This window comes from Mercenaria mercenaria, chromosome 7 (assembly GCF_021730395.1).
Source record: "Mercenaria mercenaria strain notata chromosome 7, MADL_Memer_1, whole genome shotgun sequence".
In the NCBI taxonomy this organism is placed as follows: domain Eukaryota; kingdom Metazoa; phylum Mollusca; class Bivalvia; order Venerida; family Veneridae; genus Mercenaria; species Mercenaria mercenaria.
Window position 1 is genome coordinate 43,258,207 of NC_069367.1, and position 19,761 is coordinate 43,277,967.

A 19,761-nucleotide genomic window follows, 5' to 3' on the forward strand; every position below is an offset into this window, starting at 1 on the left:
TTTCAATGAAGATAGATCTGCAATGTTTCTTCAGTGAGATTGGGTTTCATCGTTAACTCGGTATTTGTAAAGTTAACATAAATGAGCCGCGCCATGGGAAAACCAACATGGTGCGTTTGCGACGAGCATGGATCCAAACCAGCCTGCGCATCCGCACAGTCTGGTCAGGATCCATGTTGTTCGCTTTCAAAGCCTATTGCAATTAGAGAAACCGTTAGCAAACAGCATGATTTTGACCAGACTTCGCGGATGCGCAGGCTGGTCTGGATTCATGCTGGTCGCAAATGCACTATGTTGGTTTTATCATGGTGCGGCTCATTTGCTGAAGACGAAATGTTTTTTTTTTTTTTTTTTAATTATTTATCTTGATTTTGTAAAAAGAAATCATTTCCTCAACAAACGTTTTAAGTATCAAAATTTCATTGTTAACTTAGGATAAAAAAGAAATTTGAAAGAACAGGAATATAATTATCTAACAATTGTAACTATCTGGGTGGCGTATGAACAACAATGAATTACAAGGAAGATAATTATATTCTTGTGTGTGTGTGTAAATGTACAAAGAAAATTTACAATGAGAAAAATCTTGTTTCGTAATTTCCCATACCCAAAGAGATAAGTGTTAACAGATACGAAGTGGTTTTTTCTAGTAAACTCAACAGATATTTTGTAGTTTTTTTCCTATAATCTTAACAGAAAGACAACTGGAATAAATACAAAGTTAGTAAACGTTAGCTAACCGGGAAAGAATGATATATAAATGGCCCCGACAGTTGGCCTTAACTTCCACATATTCCACAAAAACACGTTAAGACGAAATAGTGAAGACTCTGTTACTCTGCAGGAGAAACATGGACTCTTAAGATTGTCTGGTGTTCTCCCACTACGAGTGTAAAAAAGAACTGACAGCTCGTAAATGACATTAATCTTGGTGCGCTGTTAATGCATCTGAATTAATGTGATTACGATTCCTATGTCTAATTTATGGTATATTTATGGAAATAGTGTCAAGTTGTCAGCAGATAACTTCTTCTTATTACTAAATTAGAGCAATTTCATAACTGTCATTGAGACTATTAGACCGCACAGAGTGAATTAAATAATCTAGCATTTTCATGACTTCCCTAAACTAGTTTTATGTGTTTGGTGATATGATATAACGAAATGGAAGTGAACATCATGCAATAATAAACTTTTCATGCTAGTAGAACAACGTAGTCGAATCAGCTGCCATTCAAGGCTGTGGGTTCGAAACCTAGCTTGGGCGAAAACCATAAAGCTGACTTATAGAAGGTTTGTGGATCTACCCAGGTACCTTCTTATGTCTAAAATATTGCACGGAGGGGCACCTTGAGTTTTCTCCCACCATTAAAAGCTAGAAAGTCCCCGTATGACCTAAAATCGTTAAAACCACAAAAATTGACATTTGAACTCAGACTGTCACTCTGAAAGCTGTTGAAATTACTTTCACATGAGCAATATCATACCGTTTGCTGCAGAGTAGTTTTAAAGCGAGTGTGTTCTTTTTAAGTAAATAGTAAATATTACATTTTTTTGCAAAACATCATTCGGCAAAATGGATAATTTTCTTTCACTCGTTTTAGAAAACGCATTAATTCAGTTTATATAAAGTTTTCCCTTTAATCCATTTACTATGACATTTCACAGAGAAAGGCTCGGGGAAAACGAAAACATCAGGCATTATTTAAAGTAGTCCCTGAAGGCTGTCGTTAACTCATATCCTTGCATATCCTTGCATATCCTTGTCGTATAATTTGTAATTCTGGTCGCCTCCAGATGGTGTTATTTGCCGATGTAATTTTAGTAAATAGTTAAAGCAAATACATCCAGAATACTTCACATAGAATAAAGAACTACGAGTATTATCAAAATCTTTGCTAGAAAAAAAGTGAAAACGATATATGTGCCGACAGTCATGTTTCAATATTTCTAATATTATTTGGTTTCACTCCGACACACGTCATATGGCGACTTTCCAGCTTTTGATGGTGAAGGAAGACCCTAGGTTCCCCTCCGGACATAATTTCATCACAGATGGGCACCTAGGTAGAACCCATGACCTTCCGTAAGCCAGCTGGATGACTTCCTCACATGTAGAAGCCTATGTCCTAAGCAAGGCTTAAACCCAGACCAGTGAGGGGCAAGTGCTTTCAGGTCAGCCACCTTAACCACTCGGCTACGGAAGCACCAGAACTCTTTTTATCTGGCAGATTGACGAAACTTACAAATTCTACAGCAAAATTGTTAATATAATATAATGTATACTTAGTACACACATTGGTAATCGCCACGTTCGTTATTTGTAAAGTTGAGTTAGCCAAAACATTTATAGACGTGTATTTCCTACTATTGAGCCGAATTAAGATCGGAGGCATCTTCATGCACGGACAATCGAGTGGCCCAAATGATAAAACCAAATCCGTGCTGGTAACATACTATCAAACGTGTATATACATTCATGTTCTTAACTCTTATTTTTATCAGTTTTGCTTTAATTTATAGCTTCCTTTTTACGTCATTTTTATCTATCACATTATCCAACATATTTATTTTATATTGCCACAGTCTTAAGCCAATGCCAAACCACATAAATATAAACCACATACCATTGTGGAGATAGGGTTTTAAAAATATTTCCTGATCAGTGTAAAAATGTTAAAACACCTACCCTACAAATGCTGTTAATGACTTTACTAACCGACGATTGGACGTCGGAATGTTTTGAACGGTTAAAAGTAAAAAAAAAACGCAAAGTGCCAGTGAAAAATTGTGTCCAAGTGAACAAAGAAAACCCGGTCGAAAGATTTAAAACTTATAATTAAGATTTTCAAAAATTCTGAAAATAGCCATTTAAAAGTATGAAATACATAATCTTCCCGTGTATTTTATGCGTATTTGTAAGTGAAAATGAAGCGATATTTGAGCCGCGCCATGACAAAACCAATATAGTGCATTTGCGACAAGCATGGATCCAGACCTGCCTGCGCATCCGCACAGTCTGGTCAGGATCCATGCTGTTCTCTTTCAGAGCCTACTGCAATTAGAGAAACCGTTAGCGAACAGCATGGATCCATGCTGGTCGCAAAAGCACTATGTTGGTTTTCTCATGGCGCGGCTCAATTTTTTATTTGAATTTCCTTATGTGGTAATTGGACCACATGCGAAAACATTAAAACTGTCATACTAATGTGACATTCATTAACATTAGATAGCCTTCTTCACAATGAGACGATGTACCATCCTTCTTGCCTTTAACAATTATACCAAATCTATATGCATAATCCATGTCACAGTATTTGAAATGTCACTTGAATCCACAAAATATATCCGATTTTTGCCTGTTTCAAAGTACATGCACTCATAATCTACGAAACATATCCCATTGTTGCCCTTTCAAAGTATAATGTTGTTAGTATCTTTTTTAAACTTAAGGAGGTTTTGCACTGAAATAGTCTATCCATATAAGAGTAAATTACACCTGTTCTGAGTTACAAGCCATTTATAATAGTTGTTGAAAAAAAAAACATATGCAAAATGCATTTTTGCCTTGAGAGAAGAAAAGAAATATAGGGCGTCCTATATTTTTGTATTTAACACACCTTTGAAAAGTTTCTTCTGATGCGGATAATTGATAAACCCTCTGACAGTTCAAAAGATAACTGCATCAACATGCAACTAGATACAGACACTTTTAAAGGTGCGTTTTCATTGTACAATATTCATGTTATAAAAACAGCAACAACAAACAACGCTAAGACAAAAAATTACGTTGAAGCGCCATGCTGCGGCATGAAGTCACATTCTTGAAACGATGTTTTGTTTAATGTTTTTGGCGAGAGAAAAACTTTTTTTTTCTACTGCCGGGAGAAATTAAGTGGCACAAAGCCTGTAGACAGATGAACTTCTACAACTCTTTAAACATCACAAATCGATAAACAGACAGGATTTCCATTTTTTCTTATGCATATATCAAAGATGTCGATTTATTGCTTACCCTCAGCAACGCGTCTGCATATAAATCATGAAATGTGGACTTCTATCATCTTTCTTAAAGAACACGAAAATGGTCCTTTAAAGCCCATGGAAAATTATCCATCAATTAAGCTTGATTTTTGTACACGGTTTTCATATTGTAACAGTTTTGCTATTGATAGTTACGTTCTGTAAGTAAACCTGGAGAAGAAAATACCAAGGTCCCTCACGGGGATCAAACCCGCGACCTTATGATCCCTAGGCGGACATATCAACCACGTCTCTAAAGGGTTACCGCAACAGCAAGACTGTTGGAAGCGACCTATAAAGCTATTATTATTACACTACTATATAGATGTGATGGATGAAATAACTTATTCGTCTCCCCATATAAATCGCCACGATGTAACTTTATGTTTTTATTATCATTTTATGGTGAAATTATGTTATCACAGCATTTTGCTTTTAGTAAAACATGAATCGCTTTGTAAAACTGTACAGCAAAAAGTGAAACAAAACACTTGTGTGTAATAAGCCAAAAAAGAAAATATCGAAAAGATAGATTGAGGTGATGCGGGGTGATCGACTGTAGAACATTTCAAGATGTGTACGAGTGATAGCGCTTTGCCAAAGTATGATATATCAATAAAATGGCTTCCAAATATCCTCAGGTGCTCAAAAGAAAATATTCCCATGGCATAAAGGTAATAATTGCAGACATATGTTTGATGCGAACAATTTCAGAACAGGTGAGTCACAGAGAGGTGTTCCATTATTTCGTTCGTCCCAAGATGTTTCGATAACGAACATTTCGCTCCTAGATAGTTCGACCACCAGCTGATTTTGATTACTATACCTAAATATTACAGAGAGGCGGTGGAACATCAAAATGCGGTCATAAATGAATCATCATCACCTAAATATAATGTGGATTTGGAACATGGAAGTACAACCGAACATTTAAAATGGGTTTGTCCCAGTATATGATAGAAGTGTTCCAGATATGAGCAGATGAAAACTCTAAAGTCAATGTGTCAAGACAATGGGAAAAGTAACCATATATAGCAGGAAAGGCACTGAAAACTAGAAAAATGTAACTGCGTGCTTCAGCGGCGACGAAAGTATGATACGTGTACAGCGGTGACTGAACAGGAAGAAACGAGCACCGCAATTCGCAGCAATATACGCCAGAAAGTATGACCGTTGACCCCTAAGTGTTCCCTTGACCTTGTAGCGAGCCATCCGAAACATGCGCTCTGCACGTCGTCTCGATGTGGTGAACATTTGTGCCAAGTTTCTTTAAAATCCTTAAAGCAGTTCAAGAGTTACAGAGCGGACACAAAAAAGTCATATGACCTATGACCGTTAAACGTGACTTTGAACTTAAAGCGAGCCATCCAAAACATGAGTTCTGCACGTCGTTTCGATGTGGTGAACATTTGTGTCAAGATGCTTTGAAATCGTTCAATGGTCTCTAGTGTTACTGTGCAGACACGGAATTGCTAACGGACGGTCAAACGGATACCGGCGTCAAAACATAATACGTCCCTTCGGGCGTATAATAAGGCGGGAAAATTGGCGGCGCGAATATCATTGCTAATACTGGAGTTTATTCGCATTAATCGTTTTAGCCTCACCAGGGGACTAACACACTTGTATTATAACGAGAGGGCCAATTTTTCTGATACAGCATAAAGTCTACATATAGCCTGATAAAATGCCGAGAAAGATGCTTTCTTTATACTAGACATACAACATAATATGCACTGTTGTTGCATTTGCATGCAGACTTCAGAAAACTCAATAAATTACGTCTTATGTAACTGAACAACTCTGATAAGCAGATAACACTTTAAGACTCTTTTGATGGAAGGCACACACACACACATACACCAATGATAATATTTCCAAAGTATTGCCATAGTTACCAAACATATTCGAAAGCAACCAAACAATAAACCGAAAGTATACAGTGCACGCTGAGGCACACGTTTTAAACGAACTTAATCCATTCTCATACACTGCGAAAAGAACATCACTTTTTTTCGTGTATTGAAATCCATTTTTATCCACAATATTTCTCCGAAACACTGAGTTTTTATCCATCTTTTGTGTTGTCCAAGTATAAAGCAGACATTCAATTTGGCTAGGCTATATTGAACAGTCAGTAACTTTTCCAATATATGCAAATCGATCTCCCACTTTGTCTAATATCAGGCATTGGAGTCTTAGTTACAGCTGCAGTCTGAGTGATCACTCTCTGATTGTTTTATACAGTTGTAGAGTAACAGGATATATGGTACTCAACATCTCCACTCTAGAGAAATGGAAGCTACATTCAATGGGTCTTTATGCTAGATAATCTAGTTTGGCTCCATTGTACGATTCTCTTTTCAGACGTTTGACAATTTCCGAGAAAATGGTCACAATACTCTCATAAATAGCCTCGTTGTTTCTCCTCCAAATGACAGTAAGATAATTGGTATCGATGGGTGAATAGTACGCATTTTGGTACTTCTGTCAACATCATCATCATCATCATCATCATCAAGGTCATCATAATCATTTTATAAATCTTCGTTGTATTGCCATCATCCTTTCATCATCATCATGACAATGACATTTATAATGGGATTATTATGATAAATATAATGACGACCATCAAATGATGATAAACGACGACCACGATGATGACAGCGATGATGATGATGATGATGTCGACTTTGAAGATGATGACGTGATTCATAGTCATTATCAACAAGATGATCTTTGAGATCAACCAACTCTATTTACCTGTTACCTAACTTATCATTTTTAATAATCCTCCTTTGGTGTACTGTTTGTATTGGTAGATTGTCCGTCGCATACAACTTTAAATTTCAAGAACCGTTTGATGGATATCCATCAAACTTGGACATATGACCTCTCTCCAGTGCCGTTTTCAAGTCAACGCAAGAGATAGTACGCCATCATGATTCATTTTTCTAGACGGCATTTTTTTAGAAAAAAGCCCAAAGATTGTTACCCGAATGGGAAGTTTTTCATATTTTAGGCCTAATACGTTCCAGAAACAGTTCTCAGCAAAAAGATGAACTATAAGTTTCAAGTATTTTAACTCTCTGATACCATAAACGGTTTGCTGTAAAGCCTTATCCAATTTTGCAAAGTAAGAGTAAATCAATTTTAGGAAGCTTTCTGTGAGTTTATCGAATGCTGTATTTCATGCATGTTGTGGAAGAATAAACAGCCAGACTTAATTGAAATGTCAAAATTATTAGCATCAAATACGGCTGAGGAAGCGGCCAATATGACATACGAGACCCGGATCAATAATGTAAATGACTTCAAACAACAGATCTTAAAATTCTACAATATTCAGTAATTTTTCTCAAATATTGAGGATTGTAAACCACGACGAATATTGAAATTTGACAAATCCAGAATAGAAAATTGTCCAGTATCTCTTGGATGCAAGAATGCTAACTATTTGAACATGTACCTTCTTTTCTGTTAAAGCAAAAATGTCCTATCTGCGTATAAATAAAGAATTATGTAGGCATATTTCGTATTATTCAAATTTATCAGAAAACTTGGCTGACTGGCTCTAAACCTTTTACAAGTGCGACTTCAAACAGATAGTAAGAACATAAATCATTTCTCATCTTCCTTTCCAGCGCAAGACTTCAGAAACCACAAAAAAATTATACAGGGAAGAAACACTCCATGAAAATATTCCTAAATAATTCTCTTTGCAAAACTGGCGCGAAATACCATGCTAGACTAGACGAGAATATCATGCTTATAAAAGTGAGTAACGTAATATTGAAAACATACATAAAACATAATTCTAGAATAAAATTATCAATTGCAGGAATTTCTCTATAAATTGAATCGACGCCGTAGCCACTTAATCTCCTGAGCTTTTTCTCGTATTACTGCAAGTCTAACATAATTTTCTGCTACATTCAACATAACAACATTCTGTAAATTGATTTTTGTTATGGAGTTTTTCAAAATATATTCTGACAAATAACTCATACGGATGATTTCGAAAACAAAATGTGCACGTTATTTTCGAGAGTGATGAACACAAGTCGACGTAACGTTGATGATTACGATGATAAATATCATGATGATCATCATCATCACCCAAATCATCCTCATCATCCAAATCATCATTATTATCATCATCACACAAATCATCATCATCATCATCACTTTAGTCTTCTTAAGTTTAATCTTTACACAAAAAAAAACGCCATATTGTTATATAGGTCTGTAGAGTATGTATTTATGAACTCTTGATATATATTTAATTGAAGCAGATGTTTGCAAAAACAGTTCTACAGATTGCATGTCTTATCGAGAGCCAAAATCAGAATTTCCTACATTAAAGCTTAGCTTTAATTAGAAAAAATATCACAGTTCTTATCATATACAGTCTTTTTATTCATGAAAATTATCGCTAGAACGAGAAAACCAGATGTTTATAACTAGCACCAAATTCTGAGATATGTTTCTAAGTTTTGATTAAGTACTCAAAAATGTGGAAGCCTTAGCAGTTAAGGAACTGCTTAAAATATCATAAAGGCTCAAAACACATACTATTTAAAATTTATTTCAGTACTGTTGTAATTTAATGTATGTGATTAAATTACACACATCTGCAAAACAATAATTCAGAAAACGTGTTAAATGCATTTAGATAACATAAGATTTCTTGTTATTTTATCATTTTTTTTCTAGCATGAACACCAACTCTAGATATGTGCCTACTCAACGAGATTGTATGTTAGTAGGTCTGCAAGTTTGAGGCATAAAATGGCGGATTCAAATAGTCCTCAGTTTGTTTTGCTCTGTAGAGCTATTTTCCTTATTTTCTTTGCAACTGTTTGCTGAAATCACATAAAAGATGTATGCTTGACATGTAGGTAGCATTTCTAAAATGCATACTAACATGGCAGAATTCGTACACCACCGTATACCACCACTACTACAATTCGGGGTCTCATTGTTTAGCTGATTTTGAAAATAATTTTCTTGCATCAAACATGACCCCCATCTTTCTTTTGATTTTTATTTATCAAGAAAAATTTAAGTTACAGACATTTAAAATGGGTCCTTATGTGTGCTACAGCCATTAAAAAGATTTTATATAGAATAAAGAAGAACAGCTATTCAGTGTGTTGTAAAACATCAAGCACACGAACTCAGTACATCTTTACGTTTTGAAAATACAAATTCTATGTTATAGAAAAAAAATTATCTGGACATACAGACCTAATTTAAGGCGCAATATTCGAAATAAGTTTCTGCATTAGTGTTCAATACACAATTAAAACTCTGTTCGCGGGATTCTCTGAAAAGAAAATATTTGTACATAGAATAACGCTTAATAACAGCAACACTGAAAGTCAAAATGAAATGTGTCAAATCTTACCTTAGATCGTGGGATCTGTCTTGGTCCCTTTTCAGGCGATCTTAAACGAACTCTTGGTTGGTCCACACAAAGTCTGTTAGGAGATCTGTCACCACTGGAACGTCCTCTACAATGGTCTGGTCCAAGCCTGCTGGGAGATCTATCTGACTGCAAATCGTTCCTTCCTCTGGTTTGGGTTTTATCTAAATTCAATTTTAATCCAGCTTTTGATCTCTTGTCCGACATTCTCGAAACTGACGGCACTGCAGTAGTATCATTTTTGTAATGTAATGCATTTTTATCACTTTCTGTTTTAACACTGTAATTACCCGTTTGGACTATGACTGTCGGTGAAACAGTTGGTTTACATGGAACACTTGTATTGTCACTAGTTCTATGGGTTACATGTTTTTGTCTTTCTATATCACCGAGACCAGAAAATGTTTTTGATTTTCTAATTGGCAGTTTCATTGCTTTGAAATCGATACCCTTTTCTGAAAGAATTTGTTCTTGAGACACTTTACTTTCATTATTCTCTGTTGATGGAAAGCTGATATCACATTTAGATGACTGACTTATATTTGTGTCTTTTAAGTATTCCGTCTTACATTCAAACACTTCTTCTTGAATCTTTACAGCTTTTATTTTTGGTATGCATTTTGGATTATCAGTCATGTTTGCACTTTTTTCAATAGTAGTACTGCCAGTACAAGCATTTTCAACGATATTTACGTCAACGTTTTGACACTGTGATTTCAATGCATTTTGTACATTTTTATAGGACTCATGATGCGTAAAACGTCTTGGTTTTCTCCTGTTATAGCTATCAAGGAGCCCAAAAAGAAGTTCTTGTCTTTTTAGATGTTTTTCCTGACCGCACTGAGCATCGTCTAAAGTTGTTCCTATTACTTTCATTTCAATTTCGGCATCAGGATCAGTGCTACAAGGCTCTGAGGACGTGTCTGTCGTTGTAGGATCTGTAATTTCATTTATCGGAATATGTTCACCTGTATTCGAAAAAGGCTTTAGTGTGCTGTGTAGATCACTTCTAGTTTGAGGGATTTCCATATGTCTTGTGACATCAACCTTTTGATCTGCATTTGGTTTGGATGCATTACCGCCATCAGATTCATTTGTATCTAGTACTATTCCAGAGGAGGATTTCACATCTATATCATGGGATTTGTTCTCATTGTTTGAGTCACCTTTCTCAACACAGATTAGTTCATTTGTTACATTGTTGCATTTCATTATCAGTTGTGATTCTGTCGTTTCATTTTTTGTCTGGATCGCATCTGGTGACTTGCATATCAATTCCTCCTGTTTGTTAATAGACTTTATTATTTTAGAAATATCTGTATCAAGTGCATCTTCTTTTGAATTTGTTTCTAAACCATCATTAGATACATGTGTCTCTCTTTCAGCAGGAGGAGTGTATTGTTTATCGAGTAATCGATTTTCATCACATTTGTCGTTATCTGCTTTTAAAATTGTGTTATCAGGACTTTCTACAGTTGCATTTATGCAGTTTTCACTGTGCACAGGCTTCTGTAAAGATTCGGTAGGGCTTTGACTGTCCTTTGTATAATCTGTATTGTCTTGCGTGTCATCTATAGGTATTCGCATCCATTTTCCTTGATTATTTACCCATTTCATTAATTTTCTCTGAGGAGCTGGTGATCTCGACAGATTCTTGGCTCGTGTTCTTTGTGCAGAAGCTTTTGTTTTAGTCATGAAAGACTTACATATATCGGACACCTTTTTATTAATAGGCTCTAACGTATCCTTGTTGTCACTGGCATCTGGAAGCTCTGGTGGATTCATAAATGAAGCCATTGGAGAAATTTGTTTTCTATCTATCCGAAAGCTTTTACTTTTCTTTATAGCGGGTTTCGCTGTTGTTTCATTACCAATGCTCGTTTCACTCCCCGTTTCATCCTCCTCTTTGTTTTCGAGTGAACAGGTTTCGATGGTGGCACGCCTTCCACTTCGTTTACTAATGAACAAACTTTTCCTACTTCTGCTTTCGTCATCATCTGCAAGTTTCTGTCTCTCCAGTTCAAGTGCGTGGCGCACGGATATATTTGACTCCTCACATATATCTGCCTGCATACTGATCTCTGCACTGTATTGTTGAGATTCTTGTAACTGATCAACAGGAGTACTGGCCTTTAGATCATTTAAGACCGCTTCTTCATTGTCCTGACAGTTTCCTATATCGGTTTGCCCATTATCTATGTTTGATTTAGTTGTCAAGATATTTATTTCACAAGTTACTTCTGACTCCTCAAGAATCACATTGTCTTCTTTGACACCCCCTCCTGCTAAATCTAATTGTTGTTCTTGGTTCTGGGACTGGTTTTCTTCCAATGCACATGTACTGACCTTTGTATCAACACTATTTACGGTTTGTACACCAGGTATTAAGTGTTCCTTAGAATCCCTTGTAGAAATACCGTTGTTTGCATCGATACCTACTTCTGTGCAGTCTACTCCAAACGAAAACGTGAAAGAAACATTTGGTGATATCTGTTTTTCCTGTTTCGATTCGTTTTCATTTTCTTCTAATGGACCAGTTTCCTTTAACGCATTATGTTCGATTTCCGTTTCATCGATTGTGGTGTCATCTGCATCAATAAACTCAATATCGTCAAAATCAACATCCTTCCTTTGTATATTTTCTTCTAATTCAACCGTTAATTGAACATCATTAATTGTATCATTTTTCGTCGCATATTCACCGTCAATTGTGGCGTCTTTTTGACATATCGCATTGTCATCATTATTTTCCCCGGGTTTATTACTTTCATTATCACTTGTTTTAAATTTCCGAGTTTCATCTAATTCTATTGCACTGGTCGTCAAAATAATTTCATTTTTCCTGTCTGTAAACGTGCATTCAGCCGTATCTACCTTATCTCTACCGCTGCTCACTTCTTTCGTTACGTAATCGTCATAGCCAGAGTTCAAAGGCGTTCCTGAGTTTGTACTCCGGTCTAAATTAAATTCATTCAAATTTAAATTCGTGCTAACTTGCTGTGATAGCTCTTTAGTTCCAGACGCTAGCTTATTATTGAAGGTCATGTTATCAGATACGGTGCAGGAATATATAGAATGTTCGGAATGCGAGCCAGAACTTTTCTCAATGGATTCATTGTCGTGTGCCTTGTCTCCTTGCTTTGAATTTATCAATTTTATTTCAGATATATGCTCGTTCACACAATCACTGGTAATACTCACTTTTTGTTGTCCTATCTGCCGTCTTCGGCGTCGTTGTGTCCGTTTAATGACCGCTGTTTCAATTTTGGAGTCAACAGCGGTTGTTGGTATATGAGTTTCACTCTTCCCAATACCCGAGGAGCCTGGCTGTGTGATGGTTGCACCATGCAATATCGTCGCACTACCATGATCTTGTCCATAGTGGTCAGCGTCTTTAGATTTAGTATTTGAACAAGCTCTCGTCTCAGTTCTGACACCTTTGACATCAATATCCTTAAGAGTACCTCCATTTCCTGTTTCAAAAATAGAACTTCCGATAACTTTTTGGTCCGCGCCATATCTCATATCTTTATATCTTAAAGAGTTTGTTTTTATCTTTGACAGATATGTTTCAGTAGATTCCGAAGTGGGTGATGGACTTTGATAACTTTTATCATGTAAAACACGTTTTGTTATACATACAGCCGCGTGCGCTTGGCCATCTGGTAAAGTGTATTGCGAATTCCTATCATTATTTGTCATACCTAATCGTTTTGCCTCCATATCACCATTGTAGTCATTTATATCTACTATATTCTCGGAAAATTCTTCCCAGCCCGACAAATCATCCATAGAGCCAGCAATACTTGTCGAGCTATCATCAACACTTGATGAAGTTTGTGACAAAGTTTCTTCATTTTTAAACTCATTCGAGTGACGAAAATTTGTAGACGTTAGATAATCGTCATCTAAACTTTCAACTGCATCCACAAAGCTTTCTGTTGAAGTACTCGCTCCGCATGAAATATTCAAATCTTTACTATTTGCAACAGAATTTTTGTCACACACTGTATTTATTTTGTCTGTAAATGGCGAAATCAAACGGTCCTCTGCATCTATAAAAGCTTCGCTTGTATCACTCAAGATTTCATCTAAAGATGAAGTATTTTCATTTATACTATTATCTGGTTGCTTGTTTTCACAAAATTCAAGATCCTTTACTTTTTCTGGAAACTTGAAATCTCTAGTCGTATTCAAATCTGAACTATTACTTATTCTTGCAACTGATGTGTCACTTATATCGTTATAAGAAATACTTACATTTGTCACAGTACCTTTTTCCGGCGGGCTCTGTAACTCTGAAATACAACCTGGCTCGGAAGACTTTCGTACACATAATTCTTCACATAAATTATCCTTAATTTGAGTCTGAATTTCGTTTTTATTTCCAGTATAAGCAGTACCAGATAAACTGTTTTCACTTTTTTCCGGCAAATTAAAGTTCGAAATTGACTCCTCGTTATGTAGCGTTAATATTCCGTTTACATCCCCCTCTGTTTGGCATGTGTCTTTTTTAATTGAATTTTCCTGTAGAAATCCGTTTTCTACATTTTGATGATGGCGATAATCCTTATCTGACCCGTGTTCCGGATTAGCGCTGGATAAGCCGTTATCTTCGCTGAAAACATCTTCATCATGTGATAATTTGGTTCCTATTTCAATGCCCTCTTTGTTAGAAAGGCCAAAACAATTATCCTGTTCTGAACTATAATGTCCACTGAGAAGTCCAGTATGCAATTCGAAAAGTTTTGCTCCGCCTGTAGCACACGATTTTGGTTCTGTTTCAAAGCCTTGTCCCTGAATACCTTTTGAATTTACTTTTGTTTTCAATTGCTCACTTTCCAATGAAGAAGAATCACAATGTGAGGGTGTTTCTAAATTTAAATTATTTAATTTAATTTCACAATTGATATCCTCGTCACGAATAGCTGCCAAATTTCTAAAATTATTTTCTTCCTGTGCGCTGGCGATACCGGTATCAAGTTCATCTTTGCAAGAATAAAATTTCTTATGGCCCGTAGAATTTTTGTGCTCGTATCTCAACATTAGATCTTTCGGTTCGCTGGATTTTTCTGAAAACACTAGATTACAGCTACTTTTCTGTGTAGTAATTTTAACTGCCGATAACTCACCGGATGGCTTATCTTCAAAACCATCTTGATATGAGCAAGGATTAAGAGTTTTAAGTGTTTTGCTGTCGGTCAATTCAGCGGAAAGTTCCGAACTTAACTCAGTGCTTACCGTCGCCACGCGCGTATTGTCACGTGACATGGTCCCACGGGAGTCAATATCTTCGCAATCATCAAAGAGCGAAGATAAGTCGCTTAAATCCTGATATTCAGTAGATTTACCCCAATTGATATGGGTGCTTATCTGTTCTTTATTTCCATCACACGGTATGGAACCGGTGCATAATTTATTTCCCGTATTTTTCAATGATCCATGCTCTGCGGAATTTACCTGATTTAAATCATCCCGTGAGTGCAACTTTTTTGAATAACTGTTTGAAATGTTTTCTGAAGTCTGCGATAAGTCAGTACAATATAAGCATTCAGAAGATACGTTGATAGCATCTCTGTCTGAATGTTTATAACTTTGAAATAAACAGGCGCTATCATTTAATTTCATATTTAAGGAACAGGTATTCAAATTGGCATTTTGCGTCACGTTTGAACGTTTTATATCTTCATGGTTTATTTCTTTTTCATTGCTCAATTCGCTGCACTTTTTATTTTTTGATTTCAAATTCGGATACATTTCACATATGCACTCAGATAATTTTGGAACACTGCAAAAAGAGCTATTGTTCGAATGTTTAAACTCATTACAATGTTTTTGTGTCAAATTATCCGTGTCAGAAATAGATATATTTCTCCCAATGTTTCTGGAAATATTACCTGTATTAAAAAGATTTTCTTTGTCCTGCGACGTAAGGTTTTGTCCGGGATCAGACGTACTAATTTCACTTGTAGTCATAATTAGTCCATCTGTAATTGTCTGTTGTGAAAATAAACTCCCGGAATCATTACCCAAATCAAAACAGTCGGCTTGTTTTTCTTGGACATCTAAAACAGAAGGTTTACCAGTCGTATAAATTTTGAGCTCCACTTCTGACAGAAATCCATCTGGGTTGAATCTTAATAATTGATTTTGTTCGAAATTTTCTGTCGGCAATGTGCCATTAATATCTTCTTCCGCACAATTTGAAACAATTTCAATACTTTTTTCATTATTCAATGGACACTGTTTACATTCACGAGATTCTGAATATCTGATGAGCTCTAATCCAGTGTGGTCTAATTCCCTTGAATTTTGACTTATATTTGTACATTTATATGAAGCGTGAAGCGACAGGTCATGTTCTGTGTTAATTTGTTTAGCATCCATTGTTCGCAAATCTCGTTCAGGTGAACTGTTTTCATCGTTATGATAATTGATGTTTTCGACATTTTCAAAAACGCATGTTAACTGATTTGGCAGGCTTGTTTCATCCACCAAATAATCTCTTGGACAAGACTCATTCTGCAACAGTGTCGATATGCACGATTCCTCTCCGTTGTCATTATAGAAATATTTGTCACTTTTGATTGATGGTTTTACGCTGTCGTGTGTAGATGTCTTAACATTGCCATCACTTTCTACAGTATTGAATGAATCTTTTAACGTGACATATGTTAATTCCTGCTCTGTATTTACTTGATGTCCTAAAATTTCAGTTTCCTTAATTTGTTCAAAATTAAAATCACATACTGTACCACATTTAATGTCATGACTGCACATTTCGTTTGCATCATTCTCTATATTATTACCTTCCCGAACTGAATCCATATTATCACGAGACAAATTATCATTACGTTTGAATCTTCCAGAACTATTTTCTGGCTCGGAAGTTCCTTTGTTTATTTCACAGTTCTTTAGCACCTGTATTTGTGATATATTTTGCGAAGGTATCCAATCACATAAGTCTGAATTTTGCCAATCAGATAAAATTTGTTCAGCAGCTAATGAACCTTTATTACATTCAAAGTCATTAACCATCTTTTCCGATTTATTTGTTCTGAAAACTGATTTGTCAGTGTTTGAACTTGCATCATCATAATCTTGGCCCATTTCAAGATTTGTCGTGACCTGATCCATTGTAGCACTTTTACATCCGACACCCAAGTTCCCGACAATGTCTCTATCAGAAATAAGTACTAAACCATTCTTGTTGCTACACAACGCAGTATTACGTTTCCCACAACTCGATAGTGACGTAATCTTTTTATCTTGTCTTTTATTTTCAATCTGAGAGCTTACGGCACCTGTGACTGGGACGGCATCGGTGCATTTGGCGTTATCTCTCTGAGAATCACTGAAGTTTGCGTGCTTGAAAGCACACCCGCCGATGATTGGCATTTTGTTTGAACTGTTTACATCACATGTGTCTATTTCAAAAGTTGAATTTTCTGTTTGCTTATCATCCTGACAACTAAAACTCTGAGAAATATGCACATCGGAAGTTCCATTCGTTTGTTTCAAGTTTATTATTTTATCATTTTCTACTTCGCTATATTTTTCTTCATACTTGCAATAAGCATTATCCGCAGACATGTCTTTATTACAGAGTATACATTTATTTTCAATACTGACCAATTTTCCATTTTTCACATTTTTAAATATACTGGCACTGTCTGAATTATCTCTACATAAACTGCAAATGGAGATAATTTGTGTTTCCGGCACATCTGACAACGATGTATCAATTTGCATTTCACATTCCTTGCAAGGTTGTAAACTAATATTTTCCATTCCGTATATATCACTTTCATTTTCTGATGGAGTAAGATCCTTATTATTTAAAGTGTTTGTTGAGCATTGTCTCTCTGAACACAGAACTATTTCACCGTCATAGTTTGAAGTTTCATTTTGTAAACTAGTTATTTCTGTATATGTTTCACAATTTACTCGCTCTATCTCAATTTCTCGCACATCTGATAAGCAATTACTGCTGACCTTAGTGTTAGGGTCATGAGTAGTTGTTTCGCGGTCAATGGAATTAATGTCTATGCACAGAGCATTTGAAGGAAATTTATGTTTTCCCGATATAAGAGCAATGCATCCTATATTGTCATTTTTTCCACTGTGCTCGTTCTCTTCAGAATACATTCTATCTTTTATTTCTGAAGAACACATAGAATTTTCCAACAAATGATTGACATTTGTATGGTAATCACTTCTGTCCAAATTAAAATCAATAGAATTACTTTTTTCATCGTCAGTAATTTCGGATGTTATGCGGTCCGTTCTATGCATGTTACTAATTTCGTTTTTGCCAGTATTCAGAAGATCTGATCCACAAATATCAACAAGCTCATTTTCGTCCTTAATTAGACAAGTGTCTACACCAATTAACTCATCGGCAATGTATACACCTTGTGTTTCCAACTCAAAATTTGCAATACTTAATGTTAAATTCCCTGGTAATTGACTGTTTTGTTTACATGTTTCTTCTTTTTCTGATTTATTACAAGGCTTTGTTGAAATACCGTCTCTTTTAATGACAGACAGTGATGCTGTTTTTCTTGATTTATTATCGGAAACCAGTGTTTTATTGACTTTCTTTTGAAAACTTCTATCCCCTCTTTGTAAGCGGCTTCTATTTTCAGAAGATGTCTGTAAGCTGTTAGATTTTTTATTTTTCACTAAAGTATGTATTTTGCCAGCTTTTATCCGTGAGTCAGGCTTAATTGATAATTTTGTCGATTTCTCTATCAGTTTATCATTCTCGGCTGGAGATAGCACTTGAGTTTTGTTACCGCAAATATTATGACTGCCTAATAATTCCGAGTGCTTATTTCCTTGCCTAGTGTTTCCAGCAAAATTCGATACTGTAGTAAAAGAGCTGCAACTCGCCGTAACTTGAAGCTGTGAGTTTGATTTAGTTACAGAACTTAGTGCTGATGCGCTTTTAGACTCTCTTGCTTTGCTTTTTGTGCTTGTCTGTTCAATTGTAGCTCTCCCCTTTTCAGAAATGAGAATGCCATTCGTTTTACCTTGAAGTCGGTGTACTTGATTGGATGAAATATGATGCTTTGGTTTCTGTTTATCGTCTGTCTCGGTGTTATCCAAATTCTGTGACTTGTTATCATTGCGTTTCGGACTAAAGGCAGTTTTCGTTTTCATATAAAACATTTGTGTGGTTTCGTTTGAATCTGATTGTTCGTCTGTCTTAGCCTCCGTACTATTTCTTTTTCTGTCAGATACTGTTGACGTCAAGCGAGAGGTCGAATCAGTTGTTCCCTCTGGTTTACGAGATTCTAAATGACGGGATACTTTGTCGCCGCTGCAGTTTCTTGTTAGTACTGGTATTTCTTTTGGAATTTTAGATCGCAATTTTATTTGGTCAGATTGTGAATTTTGCTTAGAGGCTGCTTTATGTTTCAGGAAAGCATTGTTGCAGCTGTTTCTACCTGGAGGCAAGGTGGAGGCATCTGGTGTCGATGACCTCGATCGAGATTTTCTGTCACTTTTCAAGTCGCCTTTTGAATCTTGTCGTCTTAATGTCGCTGGTTTTGAGACTAATTTTAAACTAAGGTCGGATGAATTACACGAGGTTGCAGACGCGACAGGCCGTGTACCTAAAACAGAATGTCTTGTCTCTTTCAGCTCCAATTGGGAGTTTGGTTGTTTTAAACGATTTGTTGTTGACGTTTTGGTATTATGAAAGCTTCTGGATGAAGATGGGATGGATTTCAATCGCGAGGGCTTGTTTCCGTTCAAACTTTTATCCCTTGGTGAAATAGTTTGCTTTAAGCTCGACATTGTTTGCCTTGATGAAGATTTAATACTACTATCGCTTACACTGCTACCGGAAGAAGTCGATACTGCCCCTGGAGTGGTAGAACGCGACCGCGAGTTCGAATCTGTACAGGCCGTCTGTTCCGTTTGCGAGACATTTTGTTTAAAACTCTGTTTCGAAGAAGATTTACTGCCACCATTACAAAAGTTGTTACTAGAAGTAGTAGACGACGACCTTGAAATGGTAAAGTTCGAGTCTATTTCCTTCTGTGATACATCCTGTTTTAAACTGCATTTTGTTTGTTTTGAATTACCTTTACTATATGTGTTCTTACCGGAAACGGTTGCTGGGGCATCTGGTGTGCAAGATCGCGATTTAGAAACTCTCTTTAATGCGACAGTCTTATCAGTCATTGCTTGATCGCAGGCACTTGTTTGAATCTGGGGACCACTAGATGATGTGGATGGCGCCCCTGGTGTAGAGATAGGCCCTAAAATTTTCAATGATAGAATTACATTAAATAAAGTCT

The 19,761-nt window shown here is 36.1% G+C and overlaps 1 protein-coding gene across 2 annotated transcripts in view; it reads right to left on the reverse strand.

The window, feature by feature from the left end:
- Nucleotides 1-19,761, reverse strand: part of LOC123554283 (uncharacterized) — a 92,406-nt gene that overhangs the window by 66,528 nt on the left and 6,117 nt on the right. For both annotated transcript variants that reach the window (XM_053548279.1, XM_053548278.1), the window contains exon 3: nt 9,434-19,704. In XM_053548279.1, coding sequence (XP_053404254.1) covers nt 9,434-19,704 — 10,271 coding nt within the window. The remainder of the gene's footprint in view (nt 1-9,433; nt 19,705-19,761) is intronic.